The sequence below is a fragment of the Dreissena polymorpha genome, chromosome 4 (genome assembly GCF_020536995.1).
Source record: "Dreissena polymorpha isolate Duluth1 chromosome 4, UMN_Dpol_1.0, whole genome shotgun sequence".
Taxonomy (NCBI): Eukaryota; Metazoa; Mollusca; class Bivalvia; order Myida; family Dreissenidae; genus Dreissena; species Dreissena polymorpha.
The window spans coordinates 130,945,848-130,965,540 of NC_068358.1; the positions used below are offsets into that span (position 1 = coordinate 130,945,848).

Here is a 19,693-nt window from a genome sequence, read left to right on the forward strand (position 1 = left end):
TTCTGTGAATAATAATGAAGTTTAGAAATACTCACGTTTTAATGTTAATGTTCACTGAAAATATACCAATTGTTTCGAAGAGAGTATAAATCTTAATTTTCATGTAATACGGTTAGCTATCTATGTGATGGTTGTGTGTTTTATCATCCGAACCAATATCAGTAATTGGAAAATTCACGATATTCTCAAGAGACATTGGTACTGCTATTTTCGTTGCGTTATTGGCTTGTGTGGGCATGGGGTGCGGTAAGACTAGATAGTTTGTTTTATGTTCTTTTAGTAATTGTCGATATTAAAGTTGTGGTAAGATTGCATTATTTTTAATTTTTGATTCCACCTAGGGTTCGAGCGCAATTATATGTCTTTCCAGTTATACTGGTATAAGAGAGAGGCATTTTGGTATGATATTTTCTAGAGTAAAAAGCTGTTATATTTGGAGTGAACACATGTATTATAATCAATTAAAACCTTTTTAAACGAAATATGTTCTCTTTTGAGGTTCAACTTATGACCATGGGCTCAACATTGGTTCTTGACATTATGTTTGTAACAGTGTATTAAGTTAAGTTGTAATTTTCGATATTTCGCGAGTGTTCTTATTTTAATTATATGCTCTAATTACTAAATACAACGCCATACATTAATGTCTTGGTCCGCAGTTCAACCTCCTTCTTCGACCTGTTTGTGCATAGCTAATGTTTACATCAACATCCGCAATAAGTCCGTATTGCTGGCATGTTAAGTAATTAACATTAATTTGTTTCTTCCCATTATGACACCGACTATGTTCCGCATTATAAATTATTATAAGATGCGATTGTTAATCTTATTAGGAAGAGGTTATATAATATCTCAAGTCCTACAAAAATGACCTTTTCCGATTGGCTTAGAGCGGTCACGTGCAAATTATGTATTTTCCATACACCCCGAGTAATTTCCATACACCGCGAGTAATCAAGTAATCGGTTGAGATATAATCGTTACACTTCGCTCCCGTATGGTATGAAATAACTGAGCTTGTATATCCCATACACCATAAGTTACTAAAAGTGTTTCTAATAATACCGTATTTTTGGCACGTGTCAGCAACGTTTTTTTTTTCCACTTCCACAGACACTGCGACAAAGGTACAGATCAAGATTCTCATACAGAACATTTACTCCGTGACAGAAACGTCCATGGTGAGTATGTGTACATGTTCTACAGTTTGGGGATTTCATTAAGGTCCATTTAAATGGACTTTATACCAATTTGCTAACATGTATTTACATGCATAGTTTACGTTTATTTTTCATACAGCGTCTAGCTATTTCTTCTAAACGGTCTCAATAACAACAAATATCCACCAAAGAGATTTTATTTTGCACCGACTTTAGTATTGAACCCCTTTAAATAATCGATGTAAATGTGTTACAGATTTGTTTCGCTAAATAAAATCCTAGTTTGTAAACTAAATCCAGTAACCCAGACCGATGCCATATATACAATTGATATGCCCGATGTAGAAGTTTTGTGAGTATTTATCTTCTTGAAAAACTTCGTGGCCCACTCAAAATTCCGACATCTCTCGGTTTAAAGAAGTCTCGATCGGTAAAAGGTTAGTGTTCATTTGTTTAACTTTAAATTAACACAAAAAAGGGTTCATGTTTATGACAAACCATGAAATATACGTAAGTGTTTGTTTCTGTATATTAATTTGAGTGCAAACATAGAAGGCGTTTATCCAACTTTGACGTATTGGACGTTGTGTATTTATAATGTGTGCACTTTCCATTAAAAAAAAACATTTCTTTTATCCTCTTTCAAGCTTTTTTCATCATAAAGGCATGGGAATTTTTATTAGCAATTAGGCATTTGTAACTGGTTGAGTAGACAATTAACATTGTGTGCAATTTAATTCTCGTGCATGACATATTATCCACGTATGATTATATGAGTCGCGTTCTGAGAAAACTGGGCATAATGCATGTGCGTAAAGTGTCGTCCCAGATTAGCCCGTGAAGTCCGCACAGGCTAATCAGGGACGACACTTTCCGCTTTATGATATTTTAAGTTTCAAGGAAGTCCCTCCGTACCGAAAATCAAGTTTAGGAGGAAAGTGTCGTCCCTGATAAGCCTGTGCGGACTGCACGGGCTAATCAGGGACGACATTTTACGCACATGCATTATGCCCAGTTTTCTCAGAACAAGAAACATATATTCCTGCGTAAATGACACACAAGTATGTTGTCAGGATGACTGCATATAATCTTCTTTCGGCTAATCAATGATGCTCATTAAATTGAGATATTTGGATAGTAATGACAAACGTTATTTCGATTATTTATAGTAAGCTTTTATTTTGATAATCATCACACACGGCATTGTCTAGTAAACACAGGGCGTATCACCAATTCTTAGTCTAGGTATTCAACTGTCTCAACTTATACAAATTCTAGCAACACAACTATTTCACGCGTCACATGTTTAGGTTCCCTAATCATTAACTTATGTGTATGGTCAACAAATCAAATTCGCAAAACAATCAACATAAATTAAGTCTGATTTTATGTGATTGAACGATAGAGTTTCTGACAATGCGGGATTTTAATCTGTGAACTAGTCATCAAGTTCTCGGCGATTTATCTTCATTTAAACACCATAGCCAGCGATAATGTAATGAAAGTATTTTATACCCATAGAATATTGATAGACACAGATTTTTTTCGTGCAATATATTTTGTTTAAATGTCTTAGATATGGCGGTTTATATAAAAATTAAATGAAACTCTTTCTTATGACTGTGTAGTAGAATGCAGTTTTCAAGTATTAGTGTAATACCGGTCCCTGTGGTAGTCGTCATACGGTGCCCACAACACAAGCAAAAATATGATTTCACAAAGAAATAGAGATGTGTTTGATTAATAAGAAAACACAATCTTGGTTTATGTGAGTGATTTTAGAAACCATTTATTACTATAAAAATAAAAATATTCACATAATGCACGTCGGTAACGAACTGTAGACCGTTGTGTTTAATATGAGTCGTGTTTTGAGAAAACTGGGCATAATGCATGTGCTTAAAGTGTCGTTCCAACTTTGCCTGTGCAGTCCGCACAGGCTAATCAGGGACGACACTTTTCGCCTTAACTGGATTTTCGTGTAGAAGAGACTCCCTTTAAACGAAAAATACCATAAAAGCGGAAAGTGTCGTCCCTGATTAGCCTGTGCGGACTGCACAGGCTAATCTCTGACGACACTTTACGCACATGCATTATGCCCAGTTTTTCAGAACGCGACTCATATAATTATGTATGAGAAAAAAGAAGCGATACTAGACCCCTTAAGACATGTCGGAGGATATTTTTAATTAAAATGTTTTATAAAATGAATGTTTTCTCGAAGAACAAGACCAGAACGGTTAATTGTTGGAACAGATTCACACACAAATTCATGTTTTATTTAACAAGAGACAGTATGTGCGATTTGTCAATTAACCCATTCATGCCTAGCGTCCTGGAAAAAGGACATTGCAAACAGCGTAAACCCAGATGAGACGCCGCATGATGCGGCGTCTCATCTGGGTCTACGCTGTTTGCTTAAAGGAATTTCTGTAAGAATTGTTCTAGATATAGAAATAAATATACCAGACATCCCTAATTTTGGAAATAACTTGATCCAATTCAGAAGGATGGGAGAGTCCACGAGGCATAAATGGGTTAATTATACTTGCTTTCTGCCAGGGGTGAAAAAGTGTCTCTGCTTTTCATTTTCCTCAGGTTACCATGTGTCTAAAACCGAAAACATTGTTGAAGATTTCAGTAAACTATTCCAGTCTGAACACATCGTAAAAAATTGTCTTAATTAGTGTGTTCAGGACATTCTCGAAAGGATAACATTTGTATTGAATGATGGGTAATTCCGTGTCCTTAGCGTTTGTGTCCAATAGCTGTAAAAGTGAAGGGGGGAAAGCACTCAGTGAAATTACAGCATCAATCTTAACATTTGATCTAATATTGAATATTTGGATAGATATATGGTTGAAAGCAAGTGTTTTATCCTCCCCGAAACGATAACATATGTATTACTTTACTACCAAAATCTGATGAATATGTATTTGTTTTTGAAACACGCATACATTTTTCAAATTAAAAGATGAGAAAAAAATCAGAACACCAATATGCATAGAAAAAGAAGCTTTTCGGAACTTAATATTTTTGCCGACCATTCTATTTTTTTTTCAAATATTCCAGATTTTTATTTCTGCTTTTTGTAAAAAACGCAATGACACCTGCCTATTTAAGATTATTACATACAGGCGAATAAACACATTATTAATCAATTCTTTTTTCTGTTACATTGCTTTTACCGTAAGGTGCTGGACTATGAACACACGAACATGTTAATTTTCTGAAACGCAGGACTATTCGCTGGACATATTCCTCCGTCAGAAGTGGACGGATCCTCGACTAAAGTATGGCAACATGTCCGAGCTGGAATGGCTCGAACTGGACAGCAAAATGATGGACAAAGTCTGGGTAAGTTGAAACGATGGCTCATATTTCATAAGCCTCTAGAATATCGTATACAATGTGCAGAATTGTTTTTATTTCACTTGTTATTGCCATGTTTTTTAATCATTCATATGTGTTATCATATTAAGTGCATAAACATTATGTTGAAAACTAAATTGAATCATAATCATATTTACTGTATATCAATTTGTACATCTGACAGTCTTACCTAACAAATACAAGTTGTAAGAAAAACACGTTGCCATAATGAAATATATAGTTCTAACACTTCAAGGAATTTGCGTTAAGAATCTCCGGATTGTTTCTCTAATGGCGGTTGTATCATTTTTTTTTGAAACTCTATAAATGTTAACTTATAAAATTGGAAGACTTTAGGAAAGCACAAACAAACACTTCCACTATGAAATTGTTGTTTAAATAATATGCGAACATCACGGGGACTGACATGTTTTAATGCCAACGATTAAACGAGAGCTTTTATGTAACAAACATTCAAATGTAGAGGGAGGGCGGTTTTTGGAAATCGGCGACTAACTGTAAGAAGTTTTTTTGAAAAGTTAGTCCCCATAGTGAACAATCCGATGTAAAGAACGGTCACATTATTAAATCAATACAACATCTTGGTAACAAGAGCAATTTGCATTACTTTAAATAGGATTTACTGAAAACGGCATACATTTAAATTTAGACGGATGTTATTTCAAATAGCAATGAAGATTAGTTTGCATAATTCAGGTACCCGACACGTACTTTCCGAACGAAAAGACAGCGAGCGTTCATACGGTGACCGTTCCCAACAAGATGATGCATCTCTATAAAAATGGCACCGTTCTGTATAGCACAAGGTAGATCTGTTACAAGTAATAAGGAATAGTTGTTAATAACGGAAATAAACTCGAATACTTGTAACGTTTAAGTACATATGCTGCATCATAAAAACTTAGGTCGTACTTTATTTTTCTTCATATTATTATCAATCTCAAAGAACACATCAGTTGCATTTCATTATATATGATGCATGTCATTCAATAAAAAGGAACATGTCGAAATACTTATATTAAAACGTACATGTATCTGTATACACAATATTTTTTGATTAAATTAATTATCTTAAAGAAAACATTGTTGCTATGGTGTCTTGTACGTTGTAATTGTAAGGTAACAATTAAGAGAAACTGTGCAAAACGTAGGTCAAACAAAAACAAGCGCGTTGTATTATGGCAACTGCCTTTTGTTAAGTTGTATACTCTCAAAAATCGGTTTTCTTGTTCAAGGTTGTCTCTTACACTGAGTTGCTCTATGCAGCTGCAGAAGTATCCCATGGACGTGCAAAAGTGTCCCATCATTCTCTCCAGTTGTAAGTACGACTGCATGTGTAAGTACTTTTGGGTTGAACATGTGCTACATGCTCCATGGTATTTTCATGTTTCAAACTGACATTCAAGGGTTGAGTTTCAGAGGGTCTGTTACTTGGGCGTGCTTTCAAATGTTCTTGACAAAGAGGATCTTTAAAACAAAATATGTTCAAACGTGACCATGCAACTTATGAAATACAAATATGAACTTGCACTATAGTCTCCATGTGTACATGTTATGTGTTTGATCCGATATGTCATTTGTCGATAGTGCTCAGTTTGGTGTCAAATGTGTAAATCATACTACATGCATGAACATGTTGAAAACGTCAAACATTTGCATGATTGATATTGTTTCTTTGTGTTTCTGCATATAATATATTAAAACGACTGTTTTCCTCCAAAGATGCAATTTACAAAGCACTAATCAACCTTATAAATACTTTAGACGCTTACACGACGGAAAACGTCAATTACACGTGGGAAGGACCAAATCCGTTAAAGCTGAACTATGTAGAGATGCCGCAGTTTGACGCCTCTATCGACGATGAGGTAGAGAACAGATGCAACAACAACGGCCATAGTGCGCGCCCTTTCGACTGTAACTACCATTTTGGCGTTTTATTTGTGTGAACAAGATAGTGATTCGTTGTGATATAATATAACAAAACATCTAATTTTATTGAATTATTATTTTTTGTTAATCCTTTGTAGGTTTAACTCGATTGAACACTTACACAAAAAATATATTTGGAAATAGTTTACAAATATGTTTTCTCAATAGTTAAGCTTTGAATTTGTTTTCTATTTTATACTAAATACTACAATATCCATTTTGACGAACACTATTAGACCGTAAATATACGAATTAAATAACATGAATTCAATAATCATTGTACTGGTCCTACAAATCAAAACTAATTGATATTAATGTCATTACAGGTCGATCACATCTGTCCAGTCTGGCAAATAAATAATACCATTACCGCAATGCTGTCGTAAAGGCCGATTGATAACGAACGAAACAAATGTTCACTCATTCACATTGTATTGTTTCGTTGATTTAATTAATACAAAAGCAAAAATATGTCAACGGTATAAGTCATAAAAATCGTCCAGCTTCGATGAGCATTCAGTAATTTAATAACACGATTTCAAGATGTTCCGCTTCAATTTCTTGACACACAATATCACCACCATCCAACTAAACTTTACAAACAACGGGTCACGGGCTCTTTTGCAGACGAGTTTGCCTGTATCACAGGCTTCATCAAACTACGCCGGAAGGTTGGCTACTATATCGTGCAGGTGTTCGTTCCCAGCGTCCTTATCGTGGTTGTCTCCTGGGTCTCATTCTGGGTTGATCACGATGCCGTTCCGGCGCGCATCTCCCTCGGGGTTCTCACTGTCCTCACCATGACAACGCAGAGTTCCGGCGCGCGCCAATCTCTGCCGCAAGTTTCGTATGTCAAGGTCTGTACGTTCAAGTGAAAAAAAATCACATATCGAAATTTGATAGGAAATGTCGTGTAACGACGGGGATTAAATATGTCAGTAACTCCGAGAAATCGGACATGAACTGTTACTTAAGTTCTATAGAGTGGCATGTGATAAACGCTCATTTATATACCTGGATGTCAATGTGAGCCCCGTTTACTTTTCATTGAACTAATAATTATCGAAGCAGGAATAATATTATGGCACATGATAATAAAATCATATTTAAACAATCAAGAACTACGGAAGACCATTCATCCGATTGCCAAATAAAGTATACAATTATGTATGCATTATTTCTGCTTGTTTCATGAATGTACTTTTTCTGGTCTGTTTAGGCGATAGATACATGGATGTCTACATGTTTGCTGTTCGTGTTTGCGGCCCTCATCGAATATTCTTACGTGAACGTCGTTGCACGGCGACGTCACAGACCCGACCCCGACAGACCAGTTGAACAACAACCGGTAGTTAAACAATTTAAAGAAAATATCAATGAGCGTGAATGGGTTATGTGTATACAATTTTGACTATGAGTTATATAATGAGTTAAAAATGGAACAACCAGATTGAATGAAAACAAAACAGGATAGCTTTGAAATAAAATAATTTTATTACTTTAATCATCCGACTATTGATGTACAAAGGAATAAATTCAGATCAATAATGCAATAGCATGCGGAATAAGCATAGGTACATTGTAAACAATCGTAGCATAAAACAGTTTAAGCAAAATAAGAAACGATAGTATGATGACTTTACATACTGTTTCGGGTTTATCGCTTGATTTAAGGACAAAGGTAACATCGTGACTATGTACATGAACCAATGACGGCATATGTAACATGGGGCAGGGAATATAGTCTTAAAACTTGATATTTAACGGCATATTGTGCATAATGACGGTGTTCGGCCAAATACAAACTGGTAATATTAAGGCAATAGAACACAGGAACAGCCGGCAAGCGTGATATATTGACCGTTTGGGCCCTCGACCAATAACGACACAGGTTACATGGATATGGCAGTTGTACAACGACGACTATGGGAAGGACAGTAAACTGTTTTAATTTTATGCTTTCCTATTGTTTATAGAGAAATATCAGTTTATTAAAACTGATATTTCACTGTTTTAAACACTGAAAATTAACAGTAAAAATTATCGATAATTTTCATTGTTTGACGGGAACTATTTTTAAATACTTTTGGTTTCCCGATTTTGACCCCCAATCAATGACGGAAATTACCATGGGAAACCACTCTGCATTTAATGTTTATAAAAAATACTGATAATCTTCCATTGAACACACACATAAACTAACCTTTCTGGGCGCCAAACGAGGAATCATATTGTTCAGAATGGCAAAAATACCCAACTAATTGTGCGTAAACATAAAATGAAAAAGGTGTTGGATTTGGTGAAATATCGATGTTTTTTTACTCGTGATTATTAAAAAATAGTTTTCACGAAGGGCACATCATTGTCTATGATCGCTATTGAATTTAAATTGACAAATGATCGGAAAGACCGCCAGAGGGCACATAACACGGTACGAGTTATAGATCAATGAAGGCAAAGTTAACATGAGGATATTTCCATGTGATTGTGCGCCTGATCAATGACGGAAAAAGTGGCATACGAAAGTGGACTTAGATTTAGAGCTTGGAAAATGACGACACGGGTAGCTTAAGGAAGGACATTTGAGATGGATTGAGCAAATTGACCAATGCCACAAAGGTAACATCGAACAATGTACATGAATTAAGCAATTTATCAATGACAGCAAATATAATATAGGACTGTACTTAGGGATAAAGAACCTGATCAATAAAGTAAAAGGTAACATAAGATGGATTGGCCATTGACGCAAAAGGTAACATCTGGAAAATATTCTTGGATGAAAAATATGACCAATGGCAAAAAATGTACCATGCGGATAGAGTCATGGATTAAGCCCTTGTTCAATAAAGGTTAATGTAATCAGCTATCTGTACATTGATACGGCATTTGACCCACGACTGCAAATGTTACATAGGACAGTGTAAAGTGGTTAAGAACTTGACCAATAACGACAATTTTATCATTATGACAAAAATGATAAAGCATCTATCCAAAGATTGTATTTGTTACAAGAAGAACGTGCCGCAGGTTACACATATATACACTATGTCGGTAAAAGAAACGTTTACCCTATTTAACATCATCAACTTTATAATAAGATAAATATGGACTAAGCTATGATTAATATATTAGTATGCGTTAATAATGTTTAATTAATTTCAGTTAACTGCAGACTCGAAATGTTCAACGGTGAGTCGTTAGTCAAGTTGTTAACTAATTTGTCTTAATGCTTAAATAAGACACATGGTGGAGTATTGACGTTTGGCTGCTATTGAGCACAATCATTATAATATATTTTATTACGACCGTCCGATCTTCATCAAACATCATGACATTTTTACTAAATAGCTAAGCCGAGTTTGATAGTTATACAAATTGCCCGCTGATTTTGCGTTATTGCCTACTATTTAACTGAATCTGGATTTTAAATTGATGTTAGCTCTTTTCTGAACTGAGTTTATCTAACTTGATGTTTTTAAGAAGATTAAATCCGACCTTGGTAAAACAAACCTGTTTTAAAACCCTCGTTGATTTGTAAACAAATATACGCTTTGTTATAGTTTTCAAATGAGTTGTAAATTATTATTCACTATAAAACATTGAATTATATAATTTCAGAACGGTAGCGGACGAAGCGCAAAAGTTCCACCGAACGATCCTAAGAACGCGAGCAACATCGCAGCGCGTCGCGTTGATAAACTGTCAAGGATGCTCTTTCCGTTGGCGTTCTTCATTTTCAACGTCATCTTCTGGGTGTACTATATCTTAATACCGAATCCTACCTGAGCGGGTTTCCATGGTTACTGGGCACATATTGACCAGTTGCAACTTCACGAATTATGTTTTTAGTGGATAATTATCATCTATTGTTTCTTTCTTAAACAATAACCTTATATTGCAAAAATGGAATTAGTTCACTTGAAATTCTTTAGCAAGAATTTTAAGAAGACAGAAAAAATGAGAAAAGGACGATTTTGCAACTGGTCAATTCCGCACAATATGAAGTCTTCATATGTTGCAAATATTCACAATATTTAGATTTCTAGCCGTATAGTTGTCGTATGGTGATTGTTAATGAAACAAGAATGTATGCATCGAACATGGATGCCTCCTGACAGCATTTAAAAACAACAATTAACAAAAGGACAATAACATCAATGACCAGAGCCCTAAAGAGAATGATCGAATATAAATCTGTTTTAACCCATTTATGCCTAGCGACCTAAAAAAGGACATTGCAAACAGCATAGACCCAGATGAGACGCCGCATAATGCGGCGTCTCATATGGGTCTGCGCTGTTTGCTTGAAAGGAATTTCTTTAAGAAATATTCTAAAAATAGAAATAAATATACTTGACATCCCTAATTTTGGAAATAAATTGATCCAATATAGAAGGATGGGAGAGTCAACTAGGCATAAATGGGTTAAACTCCGCATCATATTTATCCTTATTCGCAGGAAGTATGGTGACAATCCGAAGAACAGGTTGAGTAAGGGGGCGAAATACAAAGTGTGCAGACTAAATGACAAAGTGACATAGTGGCACAATAATAGAAAGTGATATGCATTATTCGGGGGAAATTTGATTAATAAAGAGATATTTGTTTAACTTTACAATTATTAATATAGTTATAACACCGTTGATAATTGTTAATATCTGCTGCCATTAAATAAGTGAGTATTTGCACAATTCACCAGATAGACAAGCCCATAACTTGCAACAAACTTTCTAATGACATTTACGTGTTTACTACATTCTTTTTTAACACTTGTATAAAATGTTGATACATGCTATGCAGAACTACGTCGACTCGGGCCAAGCTTTTAACTATTATGTATAATGTATATATATAAAGACAAATTCATTGATTTGATCAAGTTTATGTGACATTGTAACACTCGTCACATACGTGTAGCATGTCACTTAAAACTTGCACACGTTCTGCAAAAACAATAAGGTTTATTTTTGCCAGTGGTATATTTGATTTTTTTGTCAATGGGTCAAGAGTAGTCTATAGTCAAGCAAACGAACTACCTGTTGTCTGTACGAATCTTTATGTCGTACCGTAAATTAAAATACTTTGTGGGACAATGAAATAACATGTAAACAGATGGTAAAGCGCATGTTTGAGTTGGTAAGTTGTGTTTGTTCTATGCTACACATATATGTACTCTTAAATAAAACACTCGTAAACTCTAGACTAAACAAGATTATCATACGATTATAGATATGCGATATGTATACCATATTCTCCGTATGTTTTTATGTTGACCAAAATTGTCGCTGGCTAGTCCATAGGTTTTCAAAACGGACAAGTTATGCATACTTTAGCGGTTTTAGAATGCGCTGTTTTAAACATTTTTTACGTTGAAGTATTCCCGTGATCACGGCGATTGATTATCTTTTTATCACAAGGAACTTTTATCAAATACTCTTTAATTAATATAAAAACATACGAAGAATACACATGTCAAAATCATATTTATCGCCCTTGTCTGATAAGCCCATACTACACATGCAATGAACGCAACAATAACACTGTATATCGACGGCCATCACATTTATCTACTAAAAACTATAACATATGCTTGCATGTTTTCAATGTAAATGCCTTAAACAAAGAAAGTTCCAGAACAATGAGACGATTTTTTTTACTTGCAAACCGTTTAAAAATACGGCAATGCGAATTTTTGTTACATAATTTTCAGAAATTATTACCAAACAAAATTATCTAGTTAAATACCATTCTTGCTATTACAATTTGTAATATTGATAAATTGAAAAATAAAAGACTTCGTGATTATAACTTTAACGATTAAAACTTGTTTTAGCATTATTAAATAACAATCTTGATTTTTATCAGCCGTAACGAATCGACATGGTTCAGATATTTGTTCATTACCAGTTGTAAAACAAAATGGATCGGATAAAATCCCATCATGGTGCACTGTGTATGGAAACGACGTTATTATTTCTGTAGTTTTAGTCTGGTTTAAGTAGACAGACTCACTATGTTAACAAAAAAGTGTTTGCATAATTTTAATTATATTAAATGAAAACTAAGATCATCGACATCGACTAGTCATAATATGAACTAGAGTAAATTGAGCGTTAATTTTAGTCCAGTTGAACAATGTATTCATTGTATACAAATATATCATACCATAAATTAAAGATCGCAGTGGCGTAATGGATGAGGTGTCTAGCGATCGGAGGGCACGGGTTCGTTCCCCACATTGTGATCATGTTTTAGTCTATAGAAAGACCAAGTATTTGTTCTAGTCCCAGGAAACGGACTCGACAGCGTTTCAAATAAACCTCAGGCTTAATATGAAATCGAGCTAAATTGAATAGGTTTTAAACTATACTTAATTATTTTGGACAAGAATTACAATTTGCTTTTGTAATTTTAATAGATGTATTTGTAAAATATTTTAGGTAGTGGACGGCCACATGATATTTATATCATGCATAAGTCCTTTGGTCCTCTTGGTGGTTCAAATGAACATGATGATATTGAAAACATTCTTCGTTTTTTAATCACAGATGTCAATCGGAAATTGATTTTTTAAGAAAAACTGACTGTGTTATTATCGATGAATAGTCAATAATAATATCCATCAATCTGCTTAAGTTAGAGGCCGTCTAGATATCAGTACACGTAACAAAGAGTCTGGTTGGCCATTAAACGCTTTGTCTATGCCTTTTTCGGACGGTTTTAGGTACCGTCTTTAAAAAAAATACGGGTTTCCAATATATATCCAATTACAATGTACAACCTTGTATCTATTATTCTAGCTTGGAGAAATGCCGTCTAAGTTCTCATTCGTGCACGAGACATTAGGTTATGGTTGCAATAAAACGATTTGTATGGCTTATTTAGGACGGATTTTGAATGTTTTATTATTGACCAACAAACGATTTCTCCATTATAACGACTTGAAGAACTTAATATAATTAAGTACTCTGACTAGCTAAAATTCCAAAATGTATGTTTCTATTTCTTGACGCTTTTAGATACTATTTCTGAAAAGCAAGACCTTTCCGCGTTAATCACATATGACACTTTGTTGACCATGTGAGAGTCTTTCCGACTATGGCTATGCGACTGAAGTACTATTGATAATAAACACTATTTCTAAGTGACATGTCTCCACATTAGTATATGTACACGTGAAAAGGTGTCATGTAAGATATAAACGTTTTTTGATGCCAATATCTGAAGAGTTTTCCTGTATACTTACATCTTATTCACATGCGTCTACTTGTAATGGTGTCAGGCTGGTTAAGAAACGTTTTTTTTAAACACTGGTTTGAACAAGTTTAGTTATCCATTTCTGACAAATGACGGACACGAGTTATACCGTATATCGACCAATGTCGTATTGGAGACGTGGGTACTATTTTTCAACCTAATTAGGTGACCCGACATCTTATGTATTATTCGTGGACGTGACAGTGGAGCTATTAGCAAAACATTATTTCTGCTGGAATTTATTTATCCATTTACCAACAAGAGTTTTCTTTTGCTACTAATTTCTCGCTGGGGACCTACTACTGTCTATCAACCTGTAGCGTAATTACACATTGTTCGTTGATATCACACAGTAATAACCAAAGTTCATTTCTGTTTTCATCGTGATTTATTTCTGTTGAATATATTCTAACACAACACAACGTTTCCAAAATGTTTGTCAAATACAAGATACATGCGAAGCCCGCAATGAGCCCATCCCGCGAAAGCCAGCAATAATGCGACTTGTATGTTCGGCCGTTTAAGTAAGACTGTCATAAATATAGATATAAACAACGAAAGCTTTGATAATTGTTATGTGTACAATTCTGATTGGCTGTGTAACGTCACGTGTCTACATGTACAATTCTGATTGGCCGTTTGTTAAGTCACGTGTCTGCAACCTAAATATACGTATGCAACGGACACCTAACGAATACATACGGAAATGACCGAAGATTGACACATACGGTAAGCAAATATTCGTGTCCGGTAATTATAACCCGAGGCTAATGATTTGTTGATCCAGATGGCTGCCTATTTAAGATTGTATGAAATGTGGTACACATTTCGATCATTATATAAATCCAACAATGCCCCAAATGTGCGTTTTGTGTGCGTTATGTTACACAACTTTCCCGCTTAATTTGATTTTTTTATATTTTATGATTTAAAAAAATCTTTTAAAATTTTACTATTGAATTACTAATTAAATAACAAAAACTACATTCATATAAACACACTCAAATGATGGAAAATATGCGGATAACAATATAATTTCCTTGACAAGCATCTCTGCTGAAATAAATAACATTAGTAATTGATATACAATTTAAATGTCAATCGAAATGTTGTGTAGAACATCATATGTTGATCGTTGGCCATCTGTACATCTGGTGTCGTCCATGTTGTCTTGAAGTTGTAGCTCGCGGCGAATACGATGTTTCATTGAAGTCATTGCCGCCGTCATGAAGATAAGCCGATTGTGGATTCGCCCGTGGCAATTGGAATGCGTTTGTTGATTCAGCTCTGCTTTCCGATGTTTAACTTGCGTCGTCGATTGTCGTTTCCGTTGTATTCATCGTTGTTGTTGTTTTCGTTGTCGTTTGTACTTTTGTTGATGGCCCCAGCGTCTTCATTTCTCTCGGGACATTAAGATCTTCTATTGGCCATAATGCTCACGAGGTATTAACTATAGCAGTGTTCTCCTTGATGTCTTAGGCCTCGGAAGTATCATTCCAAATGCGTTATCTACGCACGTCAAACAGTTGAACGGCTGCATCTACTCTATAGTGTTTAACGTCACAAGTATTGTGTCCAGTGTTGCGTCACTTGTTGTCCTTCGAAATCTTTTGGCGTTGGTCTTCTTTTAGCGAAAGAACCAGGTATTCACTTTGAGAGTAAACGCCGTGATGTTCCATTCTAATTATGTTGTTTGTTTCTTCTATTCGTTGTGGAAGGCGTTGTCTCGCGAAGTCGCTCTTCTTCGGCGTTGTCTTCAAATCTCGATATTTTTATCTGCGTCGTGGTGATACAACTATCAGTTGTTCAAAATCATGGCAAACATTTATAAATATCCCCTTAGTTATTGTTAAATATCGTCATGACAACTTACTGTGATATCTTATTCAAAAAAATTAATTCTTTACAACGAAAAATATAAGTCAATTCCTCAAAACATACTTCGGATAAGTACACGACAGTTTGACATCTGCACGTGCAGCTAGTAAATTTTTGACAGGCGCGCGCCACTTTATTGCTCTTGAGTAATGGGTAATGATAGATGTACCTGTTCATATCATGATTTCATAAACCTCATCTTTATCACTATAGTTTTGCCGTTGGGCATAGATTTATTGACATGTTTGACCTGTGCACTTGTAAAAATGCGCAAATATGACAAGGCAGGCTTTTATATATATGCATTCATAATATAAGAACACGTATCGGTATACTTCAAAATTCAGGTCTTTGCTCCTAATCGAACTACTCAAATAATTCTTATGCGACATCGCATCTTCTGTCCATAGCGTAATTTGCTTCGATGGCACAGGGATAAATTCTCTAACTCATGAGGACGCTAAGGTTATCAGAACCTCGGGCTCGGTATGTCCGAACGCTGATCAGTCAGCCGTGCTCATAAAATATAATTGTAACCCTTAAACAATTATATTAGAAATTTAATGCGTACATATCGTTATATTTTCACCGCGCTATACGCGTCAGATCGCATTAAATTCTTACTTAAAATTACTCAAGACCTTCAAAATTACCGATATCCTACATATATTTGCATCAACACAATGACGTATATACATATTTACATAATATTTTTTTGTGTGTCTGCCCTATTCATATTCGCAATCAACATTATTTTTCTTATTTCCTATTTTCTTTCTTTTACAATTCGGAAAACTATTTTTAAATTTTCCAATAATTCTATCTATTCGTCCTCTTTAATTTTCTTTATCATTCTAATAAACAAAACCCGCCTTATTTTCTTTATTAAAATAATAAACAAAACTGTCTTAAATAATCTAAATTCCTAAATTCCTAATTCTGCCAATGTAAAATACTAGGTAAATTCTTTGAATATTTGTATCATCTCCGAGTTTTTTTTATTATATTAATAAATAAAATCATCCACAAATTTTCTTAATTAAAATAATAAACAAAACTGTTTTGAATACTCTTATTTTTCTCGTACATTTTAATTTAATGAAAATTTACAAACATTCTAACAATTTAAAATGTATTGGTATGCAAAAAACCATAAGTCCGAACATAATCCTTTATTCTAACAATACCAAAAATATATAAAAATTCTTTAAATACTCTCTGTGTGTACACCTTTAATTTAATGATTTCCATAACTCATAAAAATAATGTAAAACTTAAATATCTCTTTTTATTCTCAATTCGCCGCTATTTATAAAAATGTACCGATAAATGCAAAATTGGCATGATTTTGATATTTGCAAAATTTGTTCGTACATAATTGATTATCATCATTATTATTTTTAACATCTGACTACGTAAAATTCTTTAAAACATTTTTTAAACATTTCGTTGTCATGACGCCTTTTACTTTCATTTTCTACTTTATAAATTTTGAAATTCCCTCTCCAAGTTTGCCATATTTTTTTTTAAACAACTGACCTGAATTCATGTCGCGTTGTGGTTGTGATGTTTTCATTTTTCGGCACGTGATCGCACTTGTGATCGTACTTCGGTCGTATCCTGGTACACGGCACCATAAAATGTACTGTGTAGCGTAATTACACTGTAGCGTAATTACACATTGTTCGTTGATATCACACAGTAATAACCAAAGTTCATTTCTGTTTTCATCGTGATTTATTTCTGTTGAATATATTCTAACACAACACAACGTTTCCAAAATGTTTGTCAAATACAAGATACATGCGAAGCCCGCAATGGGCCCATCCCGCGAAAGCCAGCAACAATGCGACTTGTATGTTCGGCCGTTTAAGTAAGACTGTCATAAATATAGATATAAACAACGAAAGCTTTGATAATTGTTATGTGTACAATTCTGATTGGCTGTGTAACGTCACGTGTCTACATGTACAATTCTGATTGGCCGTTTGTTAAGTCACGTGTCTGCAACCTAAATATACGTATGCAACGGACACCTAACGAATACATACGGAAATGACCGAAGATTGACACAAACGGTAAGCAAATATTCGTGTCCGGTAATTATAACCCGAGGCTAATGATTTGTTGATCCAGATGGCTGCCTATTTAAGATTGTATGAAATGTGGTACAAATTTCGATCATTATATAAATCCAACAATGCCCCAAATGTGCGTTTTGTGTGCGTTATGTTACAAACCAAACAAAGAAACACGCCGTCCAAATGATATTTGTTAATTCGTATTTCTGATAAACGTTTTTCTAAAGGCTTACTCTTATTCTTTGTACAGCTCTTACATTAATTTGAGTTCTGAGCAAAAGAAGAAGTTACAGGAAATTTGACACGATGCCCTGGTGTTGAAATAACATCGATCAGACTTTTGCTTGTATAGGAAACGAACATTAAATTTTAGCAGGATTATCATTCGCGAAAAGACCAAGAGAAATCATTCACTGTGTCCGAGGATTTTGGTTTAAGGGTGGATCCCTCAGTGTCGCATAGATTTACTTGCGTCATCCCAGGGAAAATAGTTTTGACTCCTGGTACACCGTGCTTCCCCGATAGGCGGCCCGCAGTTTACACACATGTCGATGGTCTCCAAACAAGTTTTAATTTTAATATTATGTGGCTTGAAATATCATTGTCTATTTTTTGCAGAAATCCTGCCTATAATAATGGCCAAACTCCTGGCAGTTAAACGAACGGACCGGCTATTACGCTTCACACTAAATCCAAAACTGAAGCGAACAATCCATACCAACGATTGCAATATGCCAATAAATTTAAACACTCAAGGGAAACCTTGCGGGGGCGGTTTAGCTGGGTCCAGTTGTTCCACTCTAAAGATATTAGATTAGTAGTTGTTAGCGACGACCGCCGAATGCTGTAGTTCTTCTAATTTAACGAAAAGCGAGAAATTCTGGAGAGGCGTACTAGCCGAACACTTTGCTGGAGAATACACTGTAACTTCATAGCACTAATGCTAATTTGATGGTCGTTACTAGCATCAAGTAACGCCCCTAGAAAAGGAGAGATATTTGAATATTTGAACTTCAGTTTTGTTTTTATGTTTTGTTTTTTGACATTTTGTGTTCACCCGATAAAATAACTTATTAAATGATTTACTTTTTTACAGCATATAGTTTATGACAATTATCAAATGCCATGAACCTGTTCTTTCATCACCACGCTCAAGGTGCTTAACTTTACGCTTTAAGTTCAGTGTTGGTATAGTCTCCGTTTAGTCTACAAGCAGTATGTTAGTAGCCCTTGTTATAATTTAAAATGTGTATAAATATCCCCAAATTGTATTCCTTAAAGCAATGACTAGCATAACTATGTTTACCAGACAAACTTGTGATAACTTTTGATTTTATTGTTGTGTTTTTTTCTTTTTAATGTTTCAAACATAAGTTAAGAGTATTGTTTGTATATCACAAGTTTATCACACTTTGAATTTACAAACTAAACTTCTCTAAATATACTGTAACTGTATCAATTAACGTGTATTTGTAGCTAAATTATTAACATGTCGTTATATGAACGTTTAGGTCCATATTCCTTTAAAACTATTAGTTGATTATTTTGGCCACTGAAAATGGTCGATGACAGTTACAAAAGCTAATGAAAACGCTTAATTGGATAATTGGACACGTGCACGTGACGAATTGAGACGCCGCGTGACTATATCACAGTAATAGGTACTTGTGTAATCATTATGTAAGTGCTCATCAATACTCTGGGAATTCTATAAGTTGGGACTTTTTTAATACTCAAATTTGGTCGTTCTTCGTAACCATGCAAATACAATCGCTTCATGCTTTAAGAGATCGTGAAGCTTCCTATTGCGTTCGTCTTTGAATACAACATTTTACATTTCATAAAGATCTCTCAACCCAGAGTTATCTGCACTTTTAAACAAATGATAGTACATTATAAATAACGCTTTTAAATTCAGTTCCCTTTTGAAGTCGCTTGATTTACCGACATTTGAGTTTCTATAGAACTGCGAGATAAGCTGTTACGCTT

General features: G+C 34.6%; 1 protein-coding gene across 1 annotated transcript; it reads left to right on the top strand.

Moving 5' to 3' along the window:
• Window positions 1–236: 236 nt before the first annotated feature.
• LOC127878786 (glycine receptor subunit alpha-2-like) lies at window positions 237–10,344 on the top strand. The gene is made up of 10 exons (XM_052425315.1): window positions 237–246; window positions 1,114–1,181; window positions 4,401–4,517; window positions 5,250–5,359; window positions 5,789–5,871; window positions 6,318–6,470; window positions 7,113–7,342; window positions 7,705–7,833; window positions 9,651–9,677; window positions 10,107–10,344. Exons 1-10 carry the CDS (start codon window positions 237–239, stop codon window positions 10,272–10,274), a joined length of 1,095 nt encoding a protein of 364 aa, XP_052281275.1. The 3' UTR covers window positions 10,275–10,344.
• The last annotated feature ends 9,349 nt before the right edge of the window (window positions 10,345–19,693 follow it).

Excerpts from the sequence above, each read along its gene's own strand:
- LOC127878786 (XM_052425315.1), top strand. Across the intron at positions 4,518-5,249 it reads AAATGATGGACAAAGTCTGG|GTACCCGACACGTACTTTCC; the intron begins GTAAGTTGAAAC and ends TGCATAATTCAG. Across the intron at positions 7,834-9,650 it reads GACCAGTTGAACAACAACCG|TTAACTGCAGACTCGAAATG; the intron begins GTAGTTAAACAA and ends AATTAATTTCAG.